A 22,506-nucleotide genomic window follows, 5' to 3' on the forward strand; every position below is an offset into this window, starting at 1 on the left:
CTGTCCTGGGTGACGGGTTCTTCTTCTTCTTCCGGTACCGTCACCAACACAGGTTGAAAAGTAACTTTTTTCTTTGAACAACTCTCGTGCATACTGGGCCACTTCTTAGGTCAAAGCCTCAAAACCCCATTTTTCCAGGCACGGACATCTGTCCAATGTGGTTGTAAGTCACAAGCTACACACACATCGTCATACACGTCTTCGGTAGCTAAAAGTTGACGGATCTTTTTCTCCCGTAGAGGTCGAGAAGTATCCAGATGAAAACGTAAGGCTTTGAGCAAAAGGAGTCTTTCGTGACCATTTAATGACATTTGGGTGGTAAGTACTGATCGTAAAGAGGCCACAGGGAATCGGCTGGTAAACGAAATCCCAGAAAAGAAGTCACTAAGACACACACTATGCGTCGTCCCAAATTGAACGGATACAGTTCTTGTAATAATTGATGGTAATGATCCACGGTTTGAATATGGTCATTGAGTTCCTTCCACGGAATCTGTTCAATCACATGTGATAAAAGTCGTGGCATGGATTCCTGTTTTTATAGTCTCTTTGTTTCGGAAGCAATACACGTACTTTCCAGCCAGAGATCTTCGTTCTCCAGTAGGAAATTTAAATGCTCCAAACTGTAACCTAACTTCAGAGTTCGTTTAGAAGTTTCCTCTTCCACTAAGTAGATTCCACGTAATAGACCTTTGTAATCCTTTAACTCGTCTTCCTCAATGCGTTGCACTAGGTGAATCTCGAAGTAACCAAAAATGATCAACACGTAGATCATCGGGGGCCTGGAAGTATTGAACAAGGTCTGACCACTGAAACAATTTCTGACGAATCAGTTCTTTTATACCATTCAGGTACCAGTGGTTAAACATCTGGTGACGTAACGGATGCAACTGTTCTTTACGTTTGACTTGTATTTTGACCAGCTCTCGGTAAATGCGTTCTCTCAACTCCACAGGCAAAGCACGAATGTTCTCTTGTAAAGTATCCATGAATAGGTCATACTAAATCCTCTTTCTGACAAGAAATGTACCGTTTGCACAGACATGGTCTTACTTCAGTGTCGAATTTAAATCGTTTAGTCACTAATTTACACATTAAAATTCGTTCAGAAGTTTCCTCTTTCACTAAGTTGACATTGCGTGAAAGATGTTCGTAATTCGTTAACTCTTCCTCTGGAATTCGATGCAGTAAGTTTACAATGTAGTAGATAGAATCATCAATAGCAAACCAATCCTTTTTAAAACCAGGGGGTCGTTGATCAATGTCTGTCCAATGGAACACTTTCAACTGAATCAGTCCTTGTATAGCATTCAGGTACCAGTGGTTCAGACACCGGTGACGTAACGGATGCAATTGTTCTTTACGTTTCACTTGTATTTTGACCAGTTCTCGGTAAATGCGTTCTCTCAACTCCACAGGCAAAGCACGAATGTTCTCAAGCAAAGCATCCATGAATAGGTCAGTCCGTACAATTCACAATCTTCTCCTAGAGCAAAAGTAATCCACATAGTAATTTCTGACCACTGCCATTGAGGGTAACGTCCAAGAATCTCATTGAACTCTTTTGATGTAAACGGTTTAGAGTAATATAATAGGATGAATGCACCCTTGACCCAGAGAAATCTAACACACTGGTTGACTTTTTTCACTTTCCTCTTGTGAATTTCTCGGCACAAAAGTTCTACAGTCACCCATTGAGATTTCACTCTGGCAAGTCCCTGCCAAACTTCCTTGTAAATCTTCTCTTGCAGTTCTTTAGGTAATGATTCAATATCGTTTTTGAAATGAAGTTTAAATACTGGTCTCGGTGATGTCCAACATTTGACTCCTAACCAATCTGGTTTCTTCTTCTTCAACGACATGGTAAGTTGCTTCAATGTCTCGGTCCCACTAAGGGAAAGTAATGACAATTCGGTGACCATCGAGCATGTTCTACGTAGGCCGAATCTCGCGGTTCCCAGTGGTGAAGTGACACACCGCAACTGAAGCACTTGACTTTATCCCCTTCGCCCAAGTAGAAAAATCCGGCTCTGGCTAATTCTTCGGGGGTCGGTCATCCCAGATACTTAGGCCATTTTCCTTTGAACGATTGAAGACGATTTTCAAAGTCGCAGTATTCCGACAAACGCACAGGAAACGAATATTCGTCTTTCACAGGTTCGTTTCGATGAGGGTTGGGTGACGTGGACAAAAGTTTGCTCAGGGCTGGATGACATTCGTAGGGAGGTAGACGTGAAGGTGGACATCCATCTTTAAAACAAAACCCAGTAAAGTGTCCAAGAGGACGAGCGGCATCGCTTTCGCATCCCTCAGGTTTGACACGCACAGCATCACTTTCCATGATAGGGGTAGTGAGAACAAAGTTCCCATGATGCTTTACAGCATCGCTAAGGTCACAACGTACAGCATCGTTCCCATCACAAGGCTCACAATCGCATTCCACTTCAGAAGCCCCAAACTTGAATTGTGCCTTTCTGAACTTGTTTTGCATTTCTCTGAAAGTATTCATCTTGTTCGCTTGGTCTTAGTAGTCACAATGAACTATCGATCTTGCCTAGGGTTCCTTTTTATATACAGACCAATACCAACGTGTCCATACGGTAAGGTAAAATGATTGGGAAGTCGAACTCGCTTCTGGTACACGATTTTATAGACTTTTTCCATGGGTCGACTGACGATGTGGTGAGTGGGTAAGCGTACAATCTTGTTGGGTTGATAGGTGGTCACTTTAAAGTGTTCATCTTCTCTAGACTGCAAAGCTTCTTTCAGTACGCCAAAGTTCACCACTCGACTGGTACGATAATTCAGAGTCAATCCTTTCACTTTACACTTCGTGTGCACTTCTCCTTGTTTGTCCCGGTATTCGTAACCGTAATTTTTAGGACCACCACTGGCGAAACTTAGAATCTTGTCGTCGGGGTGCTCGTCTGTCCAGGCTCCTAAACGGTCTCCTTCGATGTCAGGGTGCTGTTGACTCGGGTGATAGATGTAAATGCAACTGTCCGTGTCAAAATACATGACACGTTCCCCTAACAGTTCTAAAGCTTCGTACAATTTTAAGCGAGCATGAGCTGTCACGTAAGCCGCAATGATGACATTTCCAAAAGGGTCGTCTTGTACAAAGTCCATATCTTCTTCGTAATTGACTAAGATCAAATCCTCGCGAACGACGTCCACGTGTTTCATGAATTTGTTTTGTCGTGAATGATCTGGAAATAGCGGGAAGGTTCGGTCAAATATTCTGTCTTGGGTAAACAAGGTCGTTGTGCCATTTTACCCCACAAGCAATTTAACATCACTTTGGCAAACGATCGCCTGCCTTCGTTTTTCTCTATGTCATCTCAAGTAATGCCTTCTTGTGCCCAGTATTTCTCTTTGAATGTCTTTTGGTCTTCGGGAGTGTGACACCAGGAAGGATAGCCACTAGCTTCTTGATTCAGTTTCAAAAAGGCATCCACGTAGTCTGCGAAAATGCCTTTCTGCGTGGGGTCACCCTTGTGGTATTGTTCTGTCTTGGAAAAGTGGCAAATTTCGTACACTTCTAACAGTTGGTATCCCATGTCCAAAGCTTTGAACAATTCTACGCTGACCCACGTCCCCGTCAAGGCCCGTTCTTCCTGGGTGTGCTGACAAGGTTGATCTTGGTTGCACGTTTCGGCACAAGTACGGCACAAAGGAAACATCAGTTTGCCTTGGCAATCGTGAGATCAGATGGAATGGCATACTTTCGTGGGAGGCAAAACTTTGCACTTGATCAAGCCTTCGTATTGTCGAATGTTTTTCAGGTCGATGTGTTCCGTTAGCAATTGCGGGTGTCTTGCATGAAAGTGACAATATTTGCACACGTAGGGATACAGCGAACACACGTCCAAGTATTTCATTTCTTCTCCTTTCTCTTCGTCGGCTTGGTACAGCAAACAGGTGACATTGGTCCTTCCTCCGTACAAACTATCCCTCGGGTTCAGGGGGTCCATGAACTGGTAACTTTCTACGAGGCGTTTAAGCTCGGGATCATTTTTCAAACGGTGATCGTACTCGTGTTCCCACATTTCCACCACTTGGTACCCTTGCTGTTCTAACTTTAGGCGTCGCTGAAAAGTGGCCTGGTACAAGTCTTCCGTGGTTCGTTGTAAAAACTGATTTTTAGTGCCACGGTCAGGGTAACAGACGGGACATCCGTGAAATAAGCAACCGTTAAACTCGTACACGATCTTGGGGTTTTCTATGTCCCACCCATCGACCGAATGCGTTCCGATGGTCTTTTCGCCCCCTCCGTTGCGGGCATGCTGAATCCATTTGTCTTCCTTGTCGCACAAGTAATGTAACCAGCGTAGGGCTTTGACCAAGTATTGACGTTTGACATAGTTGGTCGTTTGAGGACTGATGACAGCCACGGTGTTTTCAGGCATGAATCGTTGTCGGTAGACTAAGGAACACGCTTTGGCAATGGTGCAAGCTTCTTTCAAAGGATCGACCCCTCAGTGTTCCATGAACAGTTCTCGAAATTTTCCACAGCATCGTCGTAAATTGTCCACGTCGGAACGACAATACTTTAACATTTCTTCCTGAAAGTCAAAAGAGTCTGAGGCGTGAGCCTGGTACCAAGCGTAGAAAGCTTCTCGTTGTTCGGTACGCATGTTGTCGGGGTCGCAATAGTGAGCCTCAGGTAAATGGGGTAGAACGGCATGTTGATTGGCTTCGGTATTAAAAAAATGTGGAAAATACCCTTTAGCCATTTCTGTCATTCCAAACGTTTTAGGCATTCGACTCAAAGGCATGGCCAAATAGCTCATCGAATCTTTAAACTGCACTTGCCCCACTTGCATGAAAATGATTTTGGCTCCGTTCAAAGTGACTTTAGGACGCTCGGTGCCTTGTTCCGTATAGTATCTCAAAAGAAACTGTCCATCGTATCCGGAGAAATTGTGAGCCATCACCGTGGCATGACGATGACAATCTCCGTAACGTTCGATGTCCTCTTGGCTCCACGTCTTGTCGATGGGGTCTAAGACCCATCGGGCGAAATCGGCTAGCGCGTTCGGTCCCCGAAAGATTTTTTCACGCCCTCCGGGAATCTTACTGCAGTGAGGGCAATGACTGAAGATAGGTTCTTGAATGCACTTTTCGCACGCTCGATGAGCCACGCAGAAATTAGGAATGTGAATACCGGTCTCTTGCATGCATTCGAAATCGAAAAAGATGAAATTGCCTTTCTTCTTGTGTCCATCCTCTTTCTCTGGTTGGGATTGGTATTTTTGCACGTAGCATTGGTGTTCCAAGTCCACGATGTGGTGACAAATGTGACATTTTTCTTTCCTGAACATACGTGTGCCTTGGCATTATTGGTACGTATGCCTTGTCCACACGTAGGGCACAATCTCAGCAGTTGACAAGCACATTTCTGCTGTGAACCTTGCGTCTTCAAATGTTGTTGGTAACAGGCAGGGCTGACAAACGTGCGCAGACAAGCAGAACAATGCACTGGTTCTTGCCCTTCGTTCAGACATGGTGGAGAGGCCAAACATCCTGAGCATTTCGATCCACAATGCTTGTGTTGTTCTCGACTGTTATAGCCATAGTCACATTTCTCACAGTAATATCTGTATCCCAGGAATCCGATGATACTGGTAATGGTATCGAAATGTTCATCGTGATAATAGACATGATTGTATTTTCCATCCTTAAAGTCTTTCCCCCGAAACAACAGAGGCCCACGCATTTCTTGAGGGTGTACTTTCAAGGTGTAGCGTGGAGCTAGGACATCTTGCAATGTTTGCATTTCAGGAATGCCACAGGGTGTGTCTTTGGACAGGCCGGCTTGTTGTAACAGGAGTTCTGCTTCACTTCGTTGTTTGGCTCGGTCCGATTTTTTGAATAGTTTTCCAGGCTCTTTTCCATTCTGCCGTGTCGTTCTTGTTCGCATAGGTTCGTTCTACCACGACAGCCCTGGCTAAACACATCTGGTCTTGAGGGTTGTTAATTCATACGAGACTCTTTTTGGTGCTGCGAAGGTCTTTCACCAATAACATCTTTTTGCGACCAGTCCCTTGAGGAGGAGAGACGTGGGTCGGTGATGTCAAACTGGTCATTGGATTGTTGCACGTGTTGAATCCTGTCCATGACTTTGGAAGAGGTCAATTCTGCAGGGGTGCTAAACTCGATCCAAACAGGGGATTTCAAGCCGTCGTGTTGTATGAAAGTCTCAAGCGATCGTCTTCTTTGGGTTGACATTGTCGGATGAGTGTGGTGAGTAAAGAATCCCACATCTCGGTGATGAACCCTTCTGCTTTCTCTAACGGTACTTCGGACTGGAAATCTTTAAACTCCACCGTGTATTTGTAAGCCGTGGTTCTAAATTTTCTAGAGGGACGCTTTTCCGTCTCTCGAATGGAATAGTACTTTTCAGGGTTGACTAAGGGTGGTGAACTTTGTTTAGAGGGTTTGGATTCTGGTTCACTCATGTCCTCTTCACAATCACTGGCATGAATTTGTGCCAAGACTTCAGCCCTGGTATGAGGCGATAGATCACGTTTCTGCCTCTTACTTTCTTCTTCTTTCTTCTCAAATGAATTGGATCGTTTCATCTTGATAGCAAAACGTCAAATGACTCAAGTTTAAACACCATGGACTAATTTATAGTCATGGCAGACCAGTGTATATAAAAGGGTGTGTGTCTTGTCCTTTCACTATTCATTTCACTCTCAAACCGAGCACAACGATGGAAGAGACTACAGAAATCGAACGTTTCATCAGAGCTTTGCGAGGGGTCATTAGAAAATTCTCTTCAGACCAGCCGACGGACTACTCTCCGTCCTTGCGAGATAAAAGTGAAGATACTTGCTATATCTGTCAGAAGAAAGGGCATTGGTCTTCAGAGTGTCCAGACCGTCAAAAAAGAAAAAAGGGGTTAGGAAAGAGAAAAGTCAAGATACCTGTTATTATTGTCAAGAAAAAGGACATTGGTCTCCAGATTGCCCAAAAAAGAAACAAGAGGAGTCAGAAGAAGAGAGTGATTCTTCAAAGGAAGAAGAAGAGGAGGAAGAAAGCAGACAGGTGAAGAAAAAGAAACAGGAGAATAAAAGAAGAAGGGAAGAAAGTGAGGAGGAAGAGGAGGAAAAGACTGTGACGGTGAAGAAATTCAAAAAACAGAGAGACTAAACAATGAAACAGAAGATGTCTATGAACTTTTTAAAGTGCTTTGTTGTGAATTGTGAATTGGATTGTAAATATTTATAAAAGAATAAATTAAGTATTAAAAGGTAAGTGTCTTTGGGTTTTGATTTTAAAATAAGAACCTACACTCACACACACTCACTCATACACATGTAATATAGGGGCAAAATGGGTTTGTTTGTTTTTTTGAGTTATTGGCAATTGAAAGTCTATCTCTTTTCGAGAGACGTGGGTGGCACTGAAAAGGGCCTTTTTTGGTGTAGGGGTGAGTTTAAGCAATCAACTTTAACTGTCTTAAGCCTTTGCCACGGCCAAGGCCTACTTCTGGACTGCGTACTGTTGATGATGATTTGGTTGAAATCACTAAGGGTGGCATTATAGGCTTAGTCACAGGGTTGGAGTGTTTAGCTCGGGAAGGTCGTATTCTCTTTGGTCGTGATAAAGAAGTCTGATACATTTGTTTCAGACTTTTTAACTCCGCTAAAATGTCTAACAGTACCGTGACCGTTTGATTTTCACACCCTTGTTTCTTTGCTAGTGCTACTTCTTCTTGTTGTTTTATTCTTACCTCTTCTTCTTGCTGCTGTTGCTGTAGGAGAAAAGCTTGTTCCGCTTCCTTTTGTCGTTGTATAAATTTCTCCAATTCTTCTTTCTGTCTCTGTCTAAAATTCTCCACGTGCGGTAATGAAGAAGGTGACGAAGGTTCCGGAACAAATTCTTGCGAGGCAAGAAAATCCACAAAATCCCAATTTACCTCTTCTGAAAGTAAGTCCGGGTTCCCTTGGGTGGTCTCCACTGCTGGTGCACCCCAATTTATCGTTTTCTGAGTTTCCGTCATGTTGAATAACTGTTGCATGAATTGACTGCGCACAGGCGCTAGCGAATCTATATAGACCACGTGACGTCACAGACTGCTGTCTTCGGACTGGATGCGGGCTGACTGAATTTTGTAACGCGTGTTTGGATTGGTCAACAAACTCAATCCGTTTCAATCCTTTCTCTCCCTATAAATAAGTGCAGTTCACTGCATTCCTTCACTTGTTCTCGGCGCCTCAACATGTGGACCGATGTGCAATCTTCTACGCTTGTGTCAACGATGATGTTCAGGACGGACATACCGATGTATGTCCGATCCGAGTGGACAGTTGTCCATAGGACCGCCACAAGCCTATGGATACGTAGGATTTACGTGGAGAGGCAAGGATGTCTCAAAAGAGTTTTAGTCTGTGGACCTACCATTAGACGAATCCTAAGACGAAGAAGATGTTGCTGATGCCCTTTATGTTAAGAGCATATTAACATAAACCCAAAGGCCCTTTTCAGGGCCACCCACATCTCTCGAAAAGAGATAGACTTTCAATTGCCTACCCCTTTTTTTATATTTTTTTATTTTTAAAAAGAAACAGAAAAAATCCCATGTTAAATTCCCCTTGTCCCTAGAAGTTCTCTTTTTTTTCTCCCATGTTAATTTCCCATTGTCGCTAAAGTGGCCCAGGGGTTTACGTAATGTTAAATTTTCCATTGTCGCCAAAGTGGCCCAGGGTGGTTTTTAATGCTAATTCCCATTGTCGCTAAAGTGGCCCACTTCACTACTGCTCTGTCCACCATGGTCAGCTCCGATCAGCTGAAAATAAATCTGACATGGTGTACTAAGAATGACACGGGCGTATAAGATAACACGTAATGACGTTATATACGGTAGGCTATACAAATTACATTATCGGCACAACATTACAAAGTAATAAACAGGCTAAAAAATGAACGTTCTCGTGTCCGATAATAACAAGCCAATTGCACTAAACATTTCTCAATAAAATGCAACTTTATCGCTAATATATTTCTCTTGTTAAGTCACATTGAAGAATAGAAAATATTTGCATTCTACTACGCAAACTGGATTTACACAGAAAATATACTAAAATTAAACGTGGAAGTACAATAGGTATAACCTGTAATATACATAAGAAATTAATAAATAACTAACATACCTCTACAGCTGAAGCTTTGCAAGTCCTTAAGTAGACTGCTCACTGACGTTCCATAATGTCAAGATTTCGTCATACGATGAGGTATATATATATACACAGACGATGCAGCCTATATCGTCTGTGCGCTTGATAAATTACGGTTTTTCCAATTGAAAGCACTTCGCACGTGCGTTATAACATAAACCGAACTCACTGTTTAGAAATATTGTACAATATACGCAACTCACCCTCAGGTATCGTTGTACACAAAAAACGAAACCCGAGTACATGTATTAAATAAAAAACGGATTTATATAACTCCGTTACATCATGTGTGTCATTCCTTAATAATAATATGAATATATCATGTGCATGTTTTATTATTTAATAGTCGTTTAAATACATTATGCGCATCTCATTAGTTAATAGTAACTAAACCTATTTTGCGTATGTGACATTAGCTAAATACATAATGTGTGTATATGTCTGTCTGTGTGTGTATGTGTTTATGGATTTTTAATACAGCTTTGACAATTTTTCAGTCATATCGCTACGATGTATCTAGTGTGGTAGTTTATAGTGATTTCTAGCACTGGGGCATCTTGCCGCAGACATGAAGCATGATGTCCCACCCATTCGCATTATCCTGACACCAGACTGACAAGTCCTAACATTAACCTCTTAATGCATCTGCTAGTACCATTTTTATAAGTCTTTATTATGTCTCGGCCGTGGTTCGAACTTCGACATCCCACATCCTAGGTAGGCCGCTCTAACCACTTAGGCCACCTTAGCGGTCTGTAAGTTGTCAATAGATACTTAAATACATTATGCGTGTGTGTCATTAGTTATTAGACATTTAAAATACATTTTTCGTTTGTGTCATGAGGTTAATAGTCATTTAAATACATTAATTACATAATTTAAAATAGCTAGTCATTGGGTATAACATCTTCAGACATCGTACCCTACTCTTTGTCTGTCAGTCTGTTGCTTTTATTTCGACAAATTGATTGGACCGCTAACATGATGTACAGTTTGCAATGCATAAAATAAACACGTATTCACGTGTTGCCTAGAGACTTGTTAGAGCCTTGAGGTCTGAAAGCCAGATACTTCGACTCTGATAACATGGTAATGAGATTTGCATGATTTATATAACATTGCTGACATTGCAATAAAATGGACATAATTCAATTTTTCCTTTCAAATCTATCTTCTGTCGATTCTCAATTCAGAATTGCAGTCTGACCCACAATCCCAAACACTTTTCACCACTGACATTCCGTGCATAACCTATTGACGACTTTAATAATTAGCATATGTAAGAACTGTGCACATGTATACTCAATGCCTTATTAGTGAGACGAATTGTGAACTATTCCTGTTAATTCTAGTCGGAATGCACTACGGATCATGAAGAATAGCCTTGCTTAGAGATAAACCAGTTGCAACAACATGCAGAATAATAAGGTATTTCTAACGTAAATTCGTCTCATTTGTCTGGAACTGAGATCATTTTTTGGGCTTTAAGAATCATTCTCTTTTTTTTGCATGCTATACTTACCAGATTCTCAGTGAGGGTCGTCGCTTTAAGGTCAGTAAAATAAAGTTCAATAGAGTTTATATTGAATTGTTGTTTTAAATGATCCCAACGTTAAATAAATGTAATCTTGTCTTGTTTTGTTTTGTCTTGTCTTATGTTGTCTTGTCTTGTCGTGTCGGAAAAGATCGGATGTTACTCATTTTGCCATTAACATACACAACAAATGCTGCGCTCAATCCGATAGATACTGCGTCTGCCTGATTCACGGGTTAATGAAATATAATTTTAAGGAATAATTGTTCTTTAGATTGACTACTACGATATGAACAATCCACGAGGTGTAGCCGACTCTTTATACCTATTTGAACCCAACGATCACGCCATTGTTATTGGACTTCAACCATATCAGGATTATTGGTTCAATATTGAAGTGTTCAATTCTGCTGGAACAGGCACACCTAGTGAAAAGTATCTCATCTCCACTAACGAGAACCGTGAGTACTCTGTTAAACGAAAAGCTCCTAACTTCCTATTCATAGCGAATCGTCACATAGTTTAATTGGAACACGCTCGAGTCTTTCTGCCAATTATCGGAAATGCACTTCGGATGTATTAAAGTAGCTTCAATAAATATCCGTGGGTACCTAGTTTGCCAAGTGAAGCTATGTTCATGGAAAATACAAAAAACACTAAATAAAAACTAAGATCACGACCATTTATAATGTACCAGCGTACAACATTATATATTTATGTACTTATATACTTCTATTTTTCTGTAATATGTATGGATGTGATTCTACTCATAAAGATGATATCAGTGAATAATGACAAAGATGGCATTGTTATTCCCAACAATGATACAAATATTTAGTTCATTTTCAAAACGTTTGCAATTCTTAGGTTAAAAAAGAGGGAAAAGATTGTTTTCTCAAACGATCAATAATCTTTTCAATAATTTTCGTTTTATGGGTCAGTTGTTAAGAGTAGCTTAGAAAGAAACTAAATTGCGATACATTCACTGAAGCAAAAAATTCGCTTTGAGGTAAAGCAAGTAATCGAAGAGAACACTTTCTCAAAATATTTAAGAAAAGTCGTATATAGGTATGAATACTTGGATTCTTTTGACAATTTGAAAGAAACAAAACTAACCAAATGTGAAAACTTTGTTCAAATTTATCAGGATTCAAATTAGTGAAGATAATGACAATCCGATAAAGATGTTATGAAACAATATAATTTAAGAAAACTTGAGAGACCTTCAAAATTAAGTTTGGGAAGAAAGACATACTAATGATGCTCGATATTTTCGAAGAATACCGATCACTATGTCTAAATAATTCTAACATGGAGGATGTTCTTAATTTCAGCGCACCAGAACTAGTTCATGATGCTAGTTTAGTTTGAAATAACTGATCTCAAACAAAATCCCAACAACGATTATGATATGTTTCTCGTAATTGAATCAGGACTTAGAGATGCAATTCGCATAATATGCTAAATTAAAACTTGCGTATAATCAAAATAATGAGTTTCTGGACAAATTGGAGAGTATGATTCATCTCTTCGAAAGTCTTATATTGTTTAATTTTGGACTAACAATCATTATGGTTAGGCCATGAGTCAACCAGTGCCAGTTAAAATTAAAAACTTTCAGGATTCATAAATGATAAAAATAATCGAAGCAGACTTATGTCTTGGAAAGATTACATCAGTTAGTAGAAAATCTAGAAATATATTTAGTGGTACCAAAGCATTTGCATAAAGTTTTTCAAAATTATCCTTTAGCACCTGGAACATTAATCCCTGATTAGTCTGACTCAACTTCATTGCATAAATTATTGTGCACGTTACAACAAAACAGCGATATGTTATATGTTATTGTAATTTAAAGATAAAATATTTTTTTTTAAATACATACAATGGGAGTAGGGTAGCCGACCAACAGACATAGTTAAAGTAAAATCATACACAAAAATGAATAATCTTTGAAACAAAAATACAACCGATAACTTATGAATAATGTTAGCTTTATTTGGTAAACAGATGCAAACTCTTAAAAATGTAGTTGAAGCAAGAATGTGTACGAATGAAATAAATACTTGAAACTACATAAACAAACAAAATTAAAATTGCATGAAGAACCATGATATATAAATATACGTTTATAGAAATTTTGAAAGTATACATAAAAAACTAGTAAATTAAGTTAAAGTGGTATTAACGTATTGTTGAATACGTATTGCTTAAAAGTATCTCCAATAGGCTGTGCTATTTGTTTTCTACCGCAAAAAAAAAAACAACTCAAAAACCAAAATGACTGATAAATGAAACTGCTAATGCAGAGGTGGAACAGGTCCTGAGGAGAAAATACTATAGACAGACTCATTGCCACGCAAACAAATTTTTTGTTACATATGAAGAAAAGAGCAGTAGCGGCATTGCCTGGAATTTTTTAGCGGTGTAATCAGCTTGCATAGTTTAAAATCATCGGGACCAATTGTAATCTTGATATGTGCTTATGTTACTTATCTTGTTTCTGCAGTAACTGCCTTCTTAGATGTGGTTAGTATCCATGATATAGTACAAACAATATAAATGGCAAGATGTGCAAAGAGTAACGATCAAAGAAAGCTTGTTCTTGTGAAAAGCGGAATGTGCGCAGATAGTTTTTGTTCCTTATTTTCAAAAGTATATAATATCAAAGAGTATCCAGTCCTATACTATAGTTATAATAATAAAACTTTTTAATTTTTTTCATGGTCAATAGCTTTATAGTTTGTTTGATAGAGCTTTGTCTTTTTTCTCTTTTCATTAATTATAAGGTTCGTGTTATATCTGTTTCGTTCACTTTAACTTCATTACTTATCTTTTTTCTGAATTTTATATACTCTTACCAGCAGCTGGTATTAAAAATCTATACACTTTAATACTTTCATCAGTTTTTATTTCTAAAATGTTTCAATTTAAAGTATATTGTTGAAACGTTATGGAAATATTTTCAAGCTGAGTTATATCCTTGTTTGCCTAATATTAAATGCTCAGTCAGTTTTTACGGTGTTTGGTACAGTGGATACATACTGTGGAATACCTGTCCTGTTTGTACTTAATCATCTAAAATATATATTGCATACGGCCTTACTTTCTTCATCCGTTAGGCTGTTATTTGCCGTCTTGCACAAAAAAATTAGTCCAGCCAATTGTTTTTGTCTGATGATGTTGAGAGTTACATTATTTAGGACTGCACCGTATCCACGATTCTCTTTTCCACTGTTTCTGCTTCATATCTTTCCTATTTATCTCAGTGATTTTGGTCGCTGTTTTTTAATTGGTTGTTGAACCATTAATGAGTGTTAATGATTTCTATTTTGTGATATATACAATCATAATGAGACGAAACACAAGTTGTTAAATATTATGTTAAACTGATATAGATCTATAATGATACAAATTGAACGAGAGTATCATCATATAATGGTATCTTGCATATTGATTTTATCAGTTGTGGTATATTTTAATATAGTCAATGCAAATAGTATAGTCCCACATCTTGTTGTCGCCATCGGTACTGCATAAATTCATTGATTTTGCCACAATTTAAATCATATTGTCATTTAAATTTGTTCAATGAATTATCCTTATTAAATTTTAAAGAATATTTATTCAATATTACCTAATTTGTATGAAAAATTTATATATTTGTGTAGTATATATTTATATTTTTAATTTGTTTGCTATTCCTTTGTCAACTGCTGTACTAAACAACTTTGTACATTGCTTGTTTTATTTTATTTTAATCCGATCTATATTTATTTAAACCAAAAAACTATTTGTCACTAATTCTATTATATTTTTAACACATTTTAAAAGTGAAAAGGCAGAGGAAAGAAAAACTAATGAAATTAAGTGCGATTAAATTTTGTAAAGGAACTATTCATGTGATGAGCATTATTTGATACAACATTCAAACTATTTCCAGTTGGGAAATATAGTTCCATGCATGTCAGTAATTTTACTATAGTCATAAATAGACAGTTGTAAAATATTGTTCGATATGCTTCAGTGATTTTACTACGGTGCTTCATAGTATAATGATTAATGCACTGCACTCGGTTGGGGAATAGCAGATTCAATCTTGCACCACGGTTAGATGGGTAACATAGCTCCACGCACTGCACTCGGTTGGGGAATAGCAGACTCAATCTTGCACCACGGTTAGATGGGTAATATAGCTCCACGCACTGCACTCGGTTGGGGAATAGCAGACTCAATCTTGCACAACGGTTAGATGGGTAATATAGTTCCACGCGCTTTAGTGGTTTCAAGCAATAATTAATGAAGTCATGCTAAGTGCAGGTATTCGATTCAGGACTGTCACTTGCTCAAACGTTTCTCCTAGAAACTACTGCGAATTCATTTGTTCTCGACAAATCTTTGATATTATAGTGAGATGTTTGTCAACAAAATAAAGTGGAAATGAAGACTTGATTAATGAAGTGTATACCTAAGCTACATTATGAGCTGGACAACTTGGGTCAGCCTTATTTCTTATGTTTGTGTTGTAACATCGCTCTTTAGACGTATTTAATGTTTTGTTTAGGTAGTATTTGACCGGAAACATTTGCTTAGAATATTCATTGCAACTACAAAGTGATCATTGGACCGTAATATTATTCAGGGACCATTGTACATTATTCAAAAGAGTTCCAAACAATGCCATTTTGAAACTTCAAGACTGTTGGTAGACCATTGCATTCGTGGATTCAAAATTCATTCAGGGCATTCTATTCTTTTAAACTTAAATATAATATTTTAGGAATATTTTGGATTCATTTAATTATACTGTACATTTTTTTTACATAACTTTGATCATTATATCTTGTACGTTTTACAAAATTTGCTGGTTTTGCTCCTTTCTGTTACTGTTTAGGAGCATAGAGTCGTAACAGTATGTAACAACTGCGAATTATGTGATAAGCACACATTGTTTAATCTTTTGCAGCTCCGTCGAAATACCCAGAATATGTATATGTGTATTCGCATGGTCCTGGCAGCGTCAGGGTACGATGGCGTGGTGTCAGCACGGGTTTTAGGGAAGCTTCACTGGAAGGGTACAAGGTAACTTCAATTATGAATTATGTGTTGCTAAATTCTGTACATTAGCTACGTAATGTGTTTTTGTACGTACCCGGTTGACAGTGATTGAGACACATTGTAGACAATGAGATTGGAAAGAATTTTCTCTCGTGAAACTAAAAGAACCTTCGTGATTAATAAACTGATTGAAATAATTTTAAATCGCCTCTTTTCCGATTTGACCCGAACATTTCAATCTTTTTACACAGTTTAAAAGGCTATTATGTGAAAAATATAAAAATGTTCCAAGCGATCTATTTGATGCGTTTAGTACTTTCTGTGTGGCAAACAATAAACTAGACCGTGTTCACTAATACTGTGATTCCAGATTAAATATATAAATGAAACTTTCAATATATCGGATGTAAAACATGAACTATCAAGAGACTCATGCGTGTTTCTGATAATTTAGAGCTGAATATGAGGTGTAATTATTATGATATACTAAAGCAACATTTGAGTACCACCTTTTTTAGGGTATATTGGTACATCGGATATAGTAATTGGGCATGAACAAAGCACTGTATTTCTTCTAGTCTAAATGCTAGACTCAGTAATGCGCTCTGCATACTATGAAGCCAATATGCAATGCAGTATAGCTTTGTGCCATTTTTTACTTAAAATGTTTACATTAATGTTCTCGTCGCTGTTTTGCTTTACTAATTGTGTTCTTTGTCTGGCTGGTCTAATAATTTTTAATTTATAAAATAACATCTTCTAGTCTGATTATCTATAAGGTTTAATATAGTTCACGTTTTGTGAGTTCTGAAATCGGAATTTCTCAAAGTAGCATTTGCACACGAGAGAAAAAGAAATACAGAATGTGCATTCGTATTATATCTCACTATAATCCAGAACTCCCAAAATGCATACTAGTTTAGTATCAGCAGTAGCAATAGCAGCAGCATTAGCAGTAGTACTAGCATTAGCGTTATTAAGAATTTTGGCAATATTCATATAGTAGTAATAATTGTTATTTTTGTGGTCAAAATTTTGTTGGTCTTATGTACTCTTTGTCCACTGATAATTTTTATGCTGGTTAACATATAGCTAATTTTACATTCGTGTTTGAATTTATATCGGATAGTTGAAATGGTGGAAAGCAGGCGATGATATCCGGACAGCCTCTGAACGCTCGGTTCGTATAGTTGACGAAGCAGTTATTGATGGTATCGAGAAAGACAACGTCTACAAGCTGAGAGTAATGGCGTATAACAGAGGTGGAGATGGGAAAAATAGTCCCACTGTCTTTTTTACCCTTGGTAAGTTATACCATACAATCTGTAACTGTAGCACTGAAACTTGTAAACCTTAATTTGCAATTTGCAATTTGCAGTTTGCAATTTTCCCCCTTATAGCTCAGATTATGAAATGCTCACATCTCGAAAATTTCGCTTCCAAATATTTTCCATCCTAACCGATTGTGGTATCATTGTTACTCATCTTCCTCTTATTCTGAACATTCTTCCTCTTTATACTGTTCCCTCATTTTTCTCCTTTTCCTCCTCGTTCTTTTCTTCTTTTCATATGTTTTGTGCTAAGGATACAGAAATATCATGCAGTCAAATACATATATTTCAGTTCGTCATACTGACTAGGTTGTTCTTGTCTGAAAGATCATTTAAAAATATTCTGACTATTGTAACGACTCTAGGTTTTAGACTCTGTAACAGAAAGCAGCGAAACCTACATATTTATTTTTAAAAAAATTAAAAATGTAAATTATCTAAGTGACAAAGTGAAAATGTACGAGGAACTTAACAGTATTTTCAATTAAATCTCAAATAATGCTAAATGTTCTATCAGAACTCAAAATGTATCAAATGTGCCCAATGAATTCCAATACTCTTGAAAGTAATGATGTGCCAATAGTCTCCAATGAATTCACAGTAATCTCAAAGTTATATCTTACTCCAAATGTCAATGGGTACATTGTATTTCCGATGAATAACTTTACAAAACAATACTTTCTGAATTATATCTGAACACAACTATAAGCTCTGATAATTTATTCCCTAAGACTGACATCAAACACGAATGAACAATTGTTTATTAAACATCTTTGTATACAAAATTTCATCTGTATCTATCGCAATACAGAGTTCTGTAAAATTCAAATCATTGTAATGGAAAGTTCATGGATCGAATTTGAATCCAACTAAGACTGCCCTTGAACCCTTGCATTGTAAACATCTTGTTTACTTCTTAAAATCATAACAAAAATCAAGGAGACATTAAAGTTACAACCCGCAATTAAAGACAAAATAAAGCATCCAATACAGATATATATGCATAACACCATCTTTTACATTTCTGTTGAGTAGACATTTGAAAATCTCCAATTAATTCCTTCACTAAAAATGCTTTCTAATAGGGAACTTTCCTGACATATGCTTGCGGAAAGTGTAAATTGATTTGGAGTGACAATTGTTAAATGTTTTAAAGGTGATAGCAAAAAGGACCCTATCTGCAAAAGAGATGGGTTTTTCTTGTATTTTTTTAATGCAGACACTTTTAAAGTCATTGAAGGCATTACATTTGAAAGGTTAATCAGCTGATACTCACTAGTTTAAAATTTAAAAGTAGAAATTAATCTCCGTGAATTTGAATACTTTTTTCCGTTAGATTATACATTGCTTACTAAATTATGCTTGTTCTAATTTTTGTCTTTGCTCAGGTGGACAAGTTGCATTGGACGCAGAAACGGCACAATTAGTCACAGCTGAATCTGGAAGCGGGAAATCGCAAACTACTCAAATATACCTGACAACAGCTTTTGTAATTTTTCATAGTCTGATGACAAGCTCTTAAATATCATAAGCAATCGTACTGCATTAACTGAAAGTATATATAATTTTAAATGACATTTTAGAATTTTATCTTTTTTCATTAATTAATAGTCATAAATACGCCAGTGGTCGTTCTGCTGATATCGTCATGCATCATTTGTTTTTGTTATTCTAGAATCATGTGATGTTTATATAAACAATCTCTTCTCGTCATAGAGGAGTATCTATGAGAAACTATCCACATATTTTATTTTGAATTTTATATGCGTGATTGTATTCACTAAACTAAATCTAGCCATGTAAGTGGTGCTCGTTTACCAATCAGAATAGTAATTTTTCATGTCTTTGAGATATATTAGCACAGTTTTCTGTAGATTATTATCTTTGACTACTTATGTTTTTTCTTGCTTATTGACAAGGATCTGTATGTTTTTAACGCATTCAAACACAATGCTTCAATATCACAATCATCTGATATCCTGATGGTAAGGTTTCATCTGGATCAAAGACTAATTTTCATAACCTCGTTACGAATAATAAAAAAACTGCATAAACTTATACGTTTCCTTCAGTTCGCAATGATTGTTTTTGACTTAGATTCATTATAACTTGAAGTTTTTTAAAATTATTACTTTTACTATGTCGTAAAATATAAAATATAGAGCTTTGACCCATAAAACCATTTAATGGCATAACAAAGCAAGAATACTGGATCCAAAGTATGGTTATTCTAGTTCTTCTTTAGGAAGATGATACATTTTGTAATTTATGTGAGATTTGGATGAATTCATTAAATCCAAAAAGTGTTTTAGTTTATTTCTGATTAAATCGCATTTATTTCACCATTTCTGGAACGGCTATGAGCTTCGAGAGAAGCATAACTTGATCATGTGACTTGCAACACATAACAACTTGAAAAACACAACTGCGTAAAATAAAAAGGTATACAACATCCGTTCTAAACGTCAAAATTTAATATCAAGTATTTTGTCCAAATATGTGTCCGTGATATGGATTTTTAACGTAGCTTTAACGATTTTTCGGCCATATCTCTACGATGTCTGCCGTGTGCAGTTTATAGTGATGTCTAGCCCTGGGGCATCATGTCGAAGACATGTAGCATTATGTCCCACCCAGTTACATTATCCTGACACCAGGCCGACCAGTCCTAACACTTACCTTTAATGCTGAGCGCCTAGTGAGGCAGCTGTTAGTACCATTTTTTAAAGTCTTTGGCATGACTCGGTCTGTGTTCGAATCTGCGACCTCCCGCATCCGAAGCGGACGCTCTAACCACTAGGCAACCGGAGCGGTCTCTAGCATGTTACTAATAACATTTCTAATTCACACCAACACTTGCCATTTGAATGTTTCCGTGTCTTCCATTAAATGGATCATGGGTGCTTTTATCTTGTAACAGTTTTCGCTAAATTGCGAGAAGTCGTGGAAGCCAAAGTTCAAAAGAATACATTGATATGTTGATACCAAAAACAATTCATTCACGATCGCTATTCCTACATCAAAACAACATAAAGCATTGTATATTTTAAGATGTTATGTATCCAACTGAAGGTGCTGATTCTGGACACTGGCTTTACTTAATCAATTTTAGGGATAGCACGTGATCCCTTTCAGTTTATGTAAAACGAATAATCGTCTCGCAAGAAAGACCATTTAGATCTATTGAAAAATCATCACTTTGGTGAATCGTAAAGCATCTGTCATTTATGAAGAATAAAGCCAATACCTGATGTTTGGAATGTGATTACGTGGATTTACCCAGGTTCTGAAATGTATTTTGATTTATGCACAAAATGAATATACACAGTGGTTACCGTGACGACGACGAGTTGAAAAATCCCCTTTGGATGCATCATTATTTATATCACTCTGACATTCTGAGTGTTATGAAGAGAGGACGTCTTCTTTCTGTACTCTAAAAATCTCTCTTTTATGTGCAGCTGAAGAGTCTAACAGAATTGCATGTTTTCAAACAATACATACTAGCATGGAAAAAGTTTAAATGTAAGAACACACCAGGTTATCAATGGTGTGTGAAACCCGATATCGAGGCCTGTTCATATTGATGCACTTTGTCCAACAATGCTGCTAGCGCACTGTTGTACAAATAATGTTAACAACTGAATCCGTTTCACATGATGCACTACACTCACTGCAAACTACAGCCTTTCACATAATGCACCATTCTCGTTACAAATCACATCTTTTTAACAAAGCTAAATACCCTTAAAGGATCAGATATTTTCGTTATTATATACATAGGTCGTCATGCAATTCTGTCTGCTACACACGAGTGCATATAGCACCGATTAAGTAACATTTTTTGGTGATGTGTGTTTAGTCATGAGGCAATATGGGCTAGTGTGTGCAGCAAGGCAATGGGTGCCGTTAACCCGCGGTCGTGGGTTCGAATCTCCGTAGAGTACGAATTAGAAATTATTTAACCTGTATGATAGCATTATTTGTATAGAGACTTATAAAAAGGGCAAGGGTCCGAGGTTACTGTCACGTTTGCTCATCCCAGTTCATAAATCATATATAAACTAAGTATTAGTAAAATCCATGTTTGTTGTCTGAACATAGCGGAAGGTTATAGTTAATCTCTTACGCATGGTTACCATGACCAGGGAGAATATCAGGCATCTTGATCTGGCGCAGGTGTTAGATCGAGCGACTTCCCACCTAGGTCTTACTGCTTTGTCCTAAGATCAGAGGAACCGCGAGGGACCGGTGCGTGTTCTAAATCCGTCCCCACGTGGACGGACAGCAAGAAGGACATTGTCCGCTAAGTTTGATTAGATCAGGTCACAGCGACATCCAATAGGAATTAAAATAGAAGGCGTGGTATCAATTTCGATCCGAATTATAACTTCTAACTACCAATCGAAAATGAAGACTTGCCTAGGAAGAGAAATATATGGTTATTCCAAGAGAGACACTCATAATTTCGCGGTAAAACTTAGAAAGGAGATTATAACGAAAGACAAAGTTTCGTAAAGTATGCTTTTTTGGGGGACAGAACTTCCGGTAGGTAAGTGCCGAGTCTCTACGAGGGGAGACAGAAGTAAGACTAGCAGATCAGTCGGAGTCGACAAGTCTAATCGATATAGACCCGAAGAGGAGAAGGAAAACGAGTCGAAAAGGAGAAGGTGGAAAAAGAAGAGAGGTACGGAGGATTGGAGGAGAAGAAGAAATTTGGAGAAAGTCGGGAGGAAGAGAAGGAATTGGAGGAATAAAAGAGAAGAATACACAGATGAGGAGAATACAAGGACAGGTGGAAAGCTATCTCAACTACAAATCAAAGGATGCAATAGGCTATCACAGGGTTGAGCGGAAGGAGAGTACTTGGGAAATCGTTAATTAATCATTTGATTATTGAATTGTCATTAAATTGTTATTGGTTAAATTTCTATTTTTTGTGTATTCAATCATTTAACCGTCGGCATTGCTGACTGGGGTCTCTGAGCTTTACATCTATCTTTTACTAATTTATCTTACAACCAAATTCGAGACTAGGTGGGACTTCTATAATAATTTAAATAAAATATTGGAAGCACCCCACCCCACACCTACCACAGTGACTGCATACCAAACCCGTCACACCACAATTACCAGGAACCCCTCACTGGTACAGAAAAGGTCTGAGACTTTTAGGAACACTTCGCTGATTCTTCCCATGTCTAGTTTCGATTTACTTGATGCTGCTAAAATATTAAATATCAAAACCTTCAGAAGTGATTTTATGCGTCATCAGTTACCAAAACAACCAAACCGTGTTGAAACCGGTATCATTAATCTCGATAAATGTTCTGGTCCAGGTACTCATTGGGTTGCATACGCGAATGATCCACGTGGAATTGTTTACCTTGATTCATAT

At 37.7% G+C, this 22,506-nt stretch overlaps 1 protein-coding gene across 4 annotated transcripts in view; it reads left to right on the forward strand.

The window, feature by feature from the left end:
• LOC149780082 (contactin-like) overlaps positions 1-19,424 on the forward strand; it is a 139,970-nt gene extending 120,546 nt beyond the window's left edge. For 3 of the 4 annotated variants that reach the window (XM_089936842.1, XM_089936844.1, XM_089936843.1), the window contains 4 exons: positions 10,994-11,180; positions 15,686-15,801; positions 16,907-17,081; positions 18,497-19,424. In XM_089936842.1, the coding sequence (XP_089792968.1) occupies positions 10,994-11,180; positions 15,686-15,801; positions 16,907-17,081; positions 18,497-18,630 (612 nt within the window). In that variant the 3' untranslated portion in view covers positions 18,631-19,424. Of the gene's footprint in view, positions 1-10,993; positions 11,181-15,685; positions 15,802-16,906; positions 17,082-18,496 lie in introns of those variants that run through there. The other variant, XR_016415000.1, reaches the window with a different exon arrangement.
• The last annotated feature ends 3,082 nt before the right edge of the window (positions 19,425-22,506 follow it).

The sequence above is a fragment of the Sinohyriopsis cumingii genome, chromosome 16, assembly GCF_028554795.1.
Source record: "Sinohyriopsis cumingii isolate HCF-2022 chromosome 16, ASM2855479v2, whole genome shotgun sequence".
NCBI lineage: Eukaryota > Metazoa > Mollusca > Bivalvia > Unionida > Unionidae > Sinohyriopsis > Sinohyriopsis cumingii.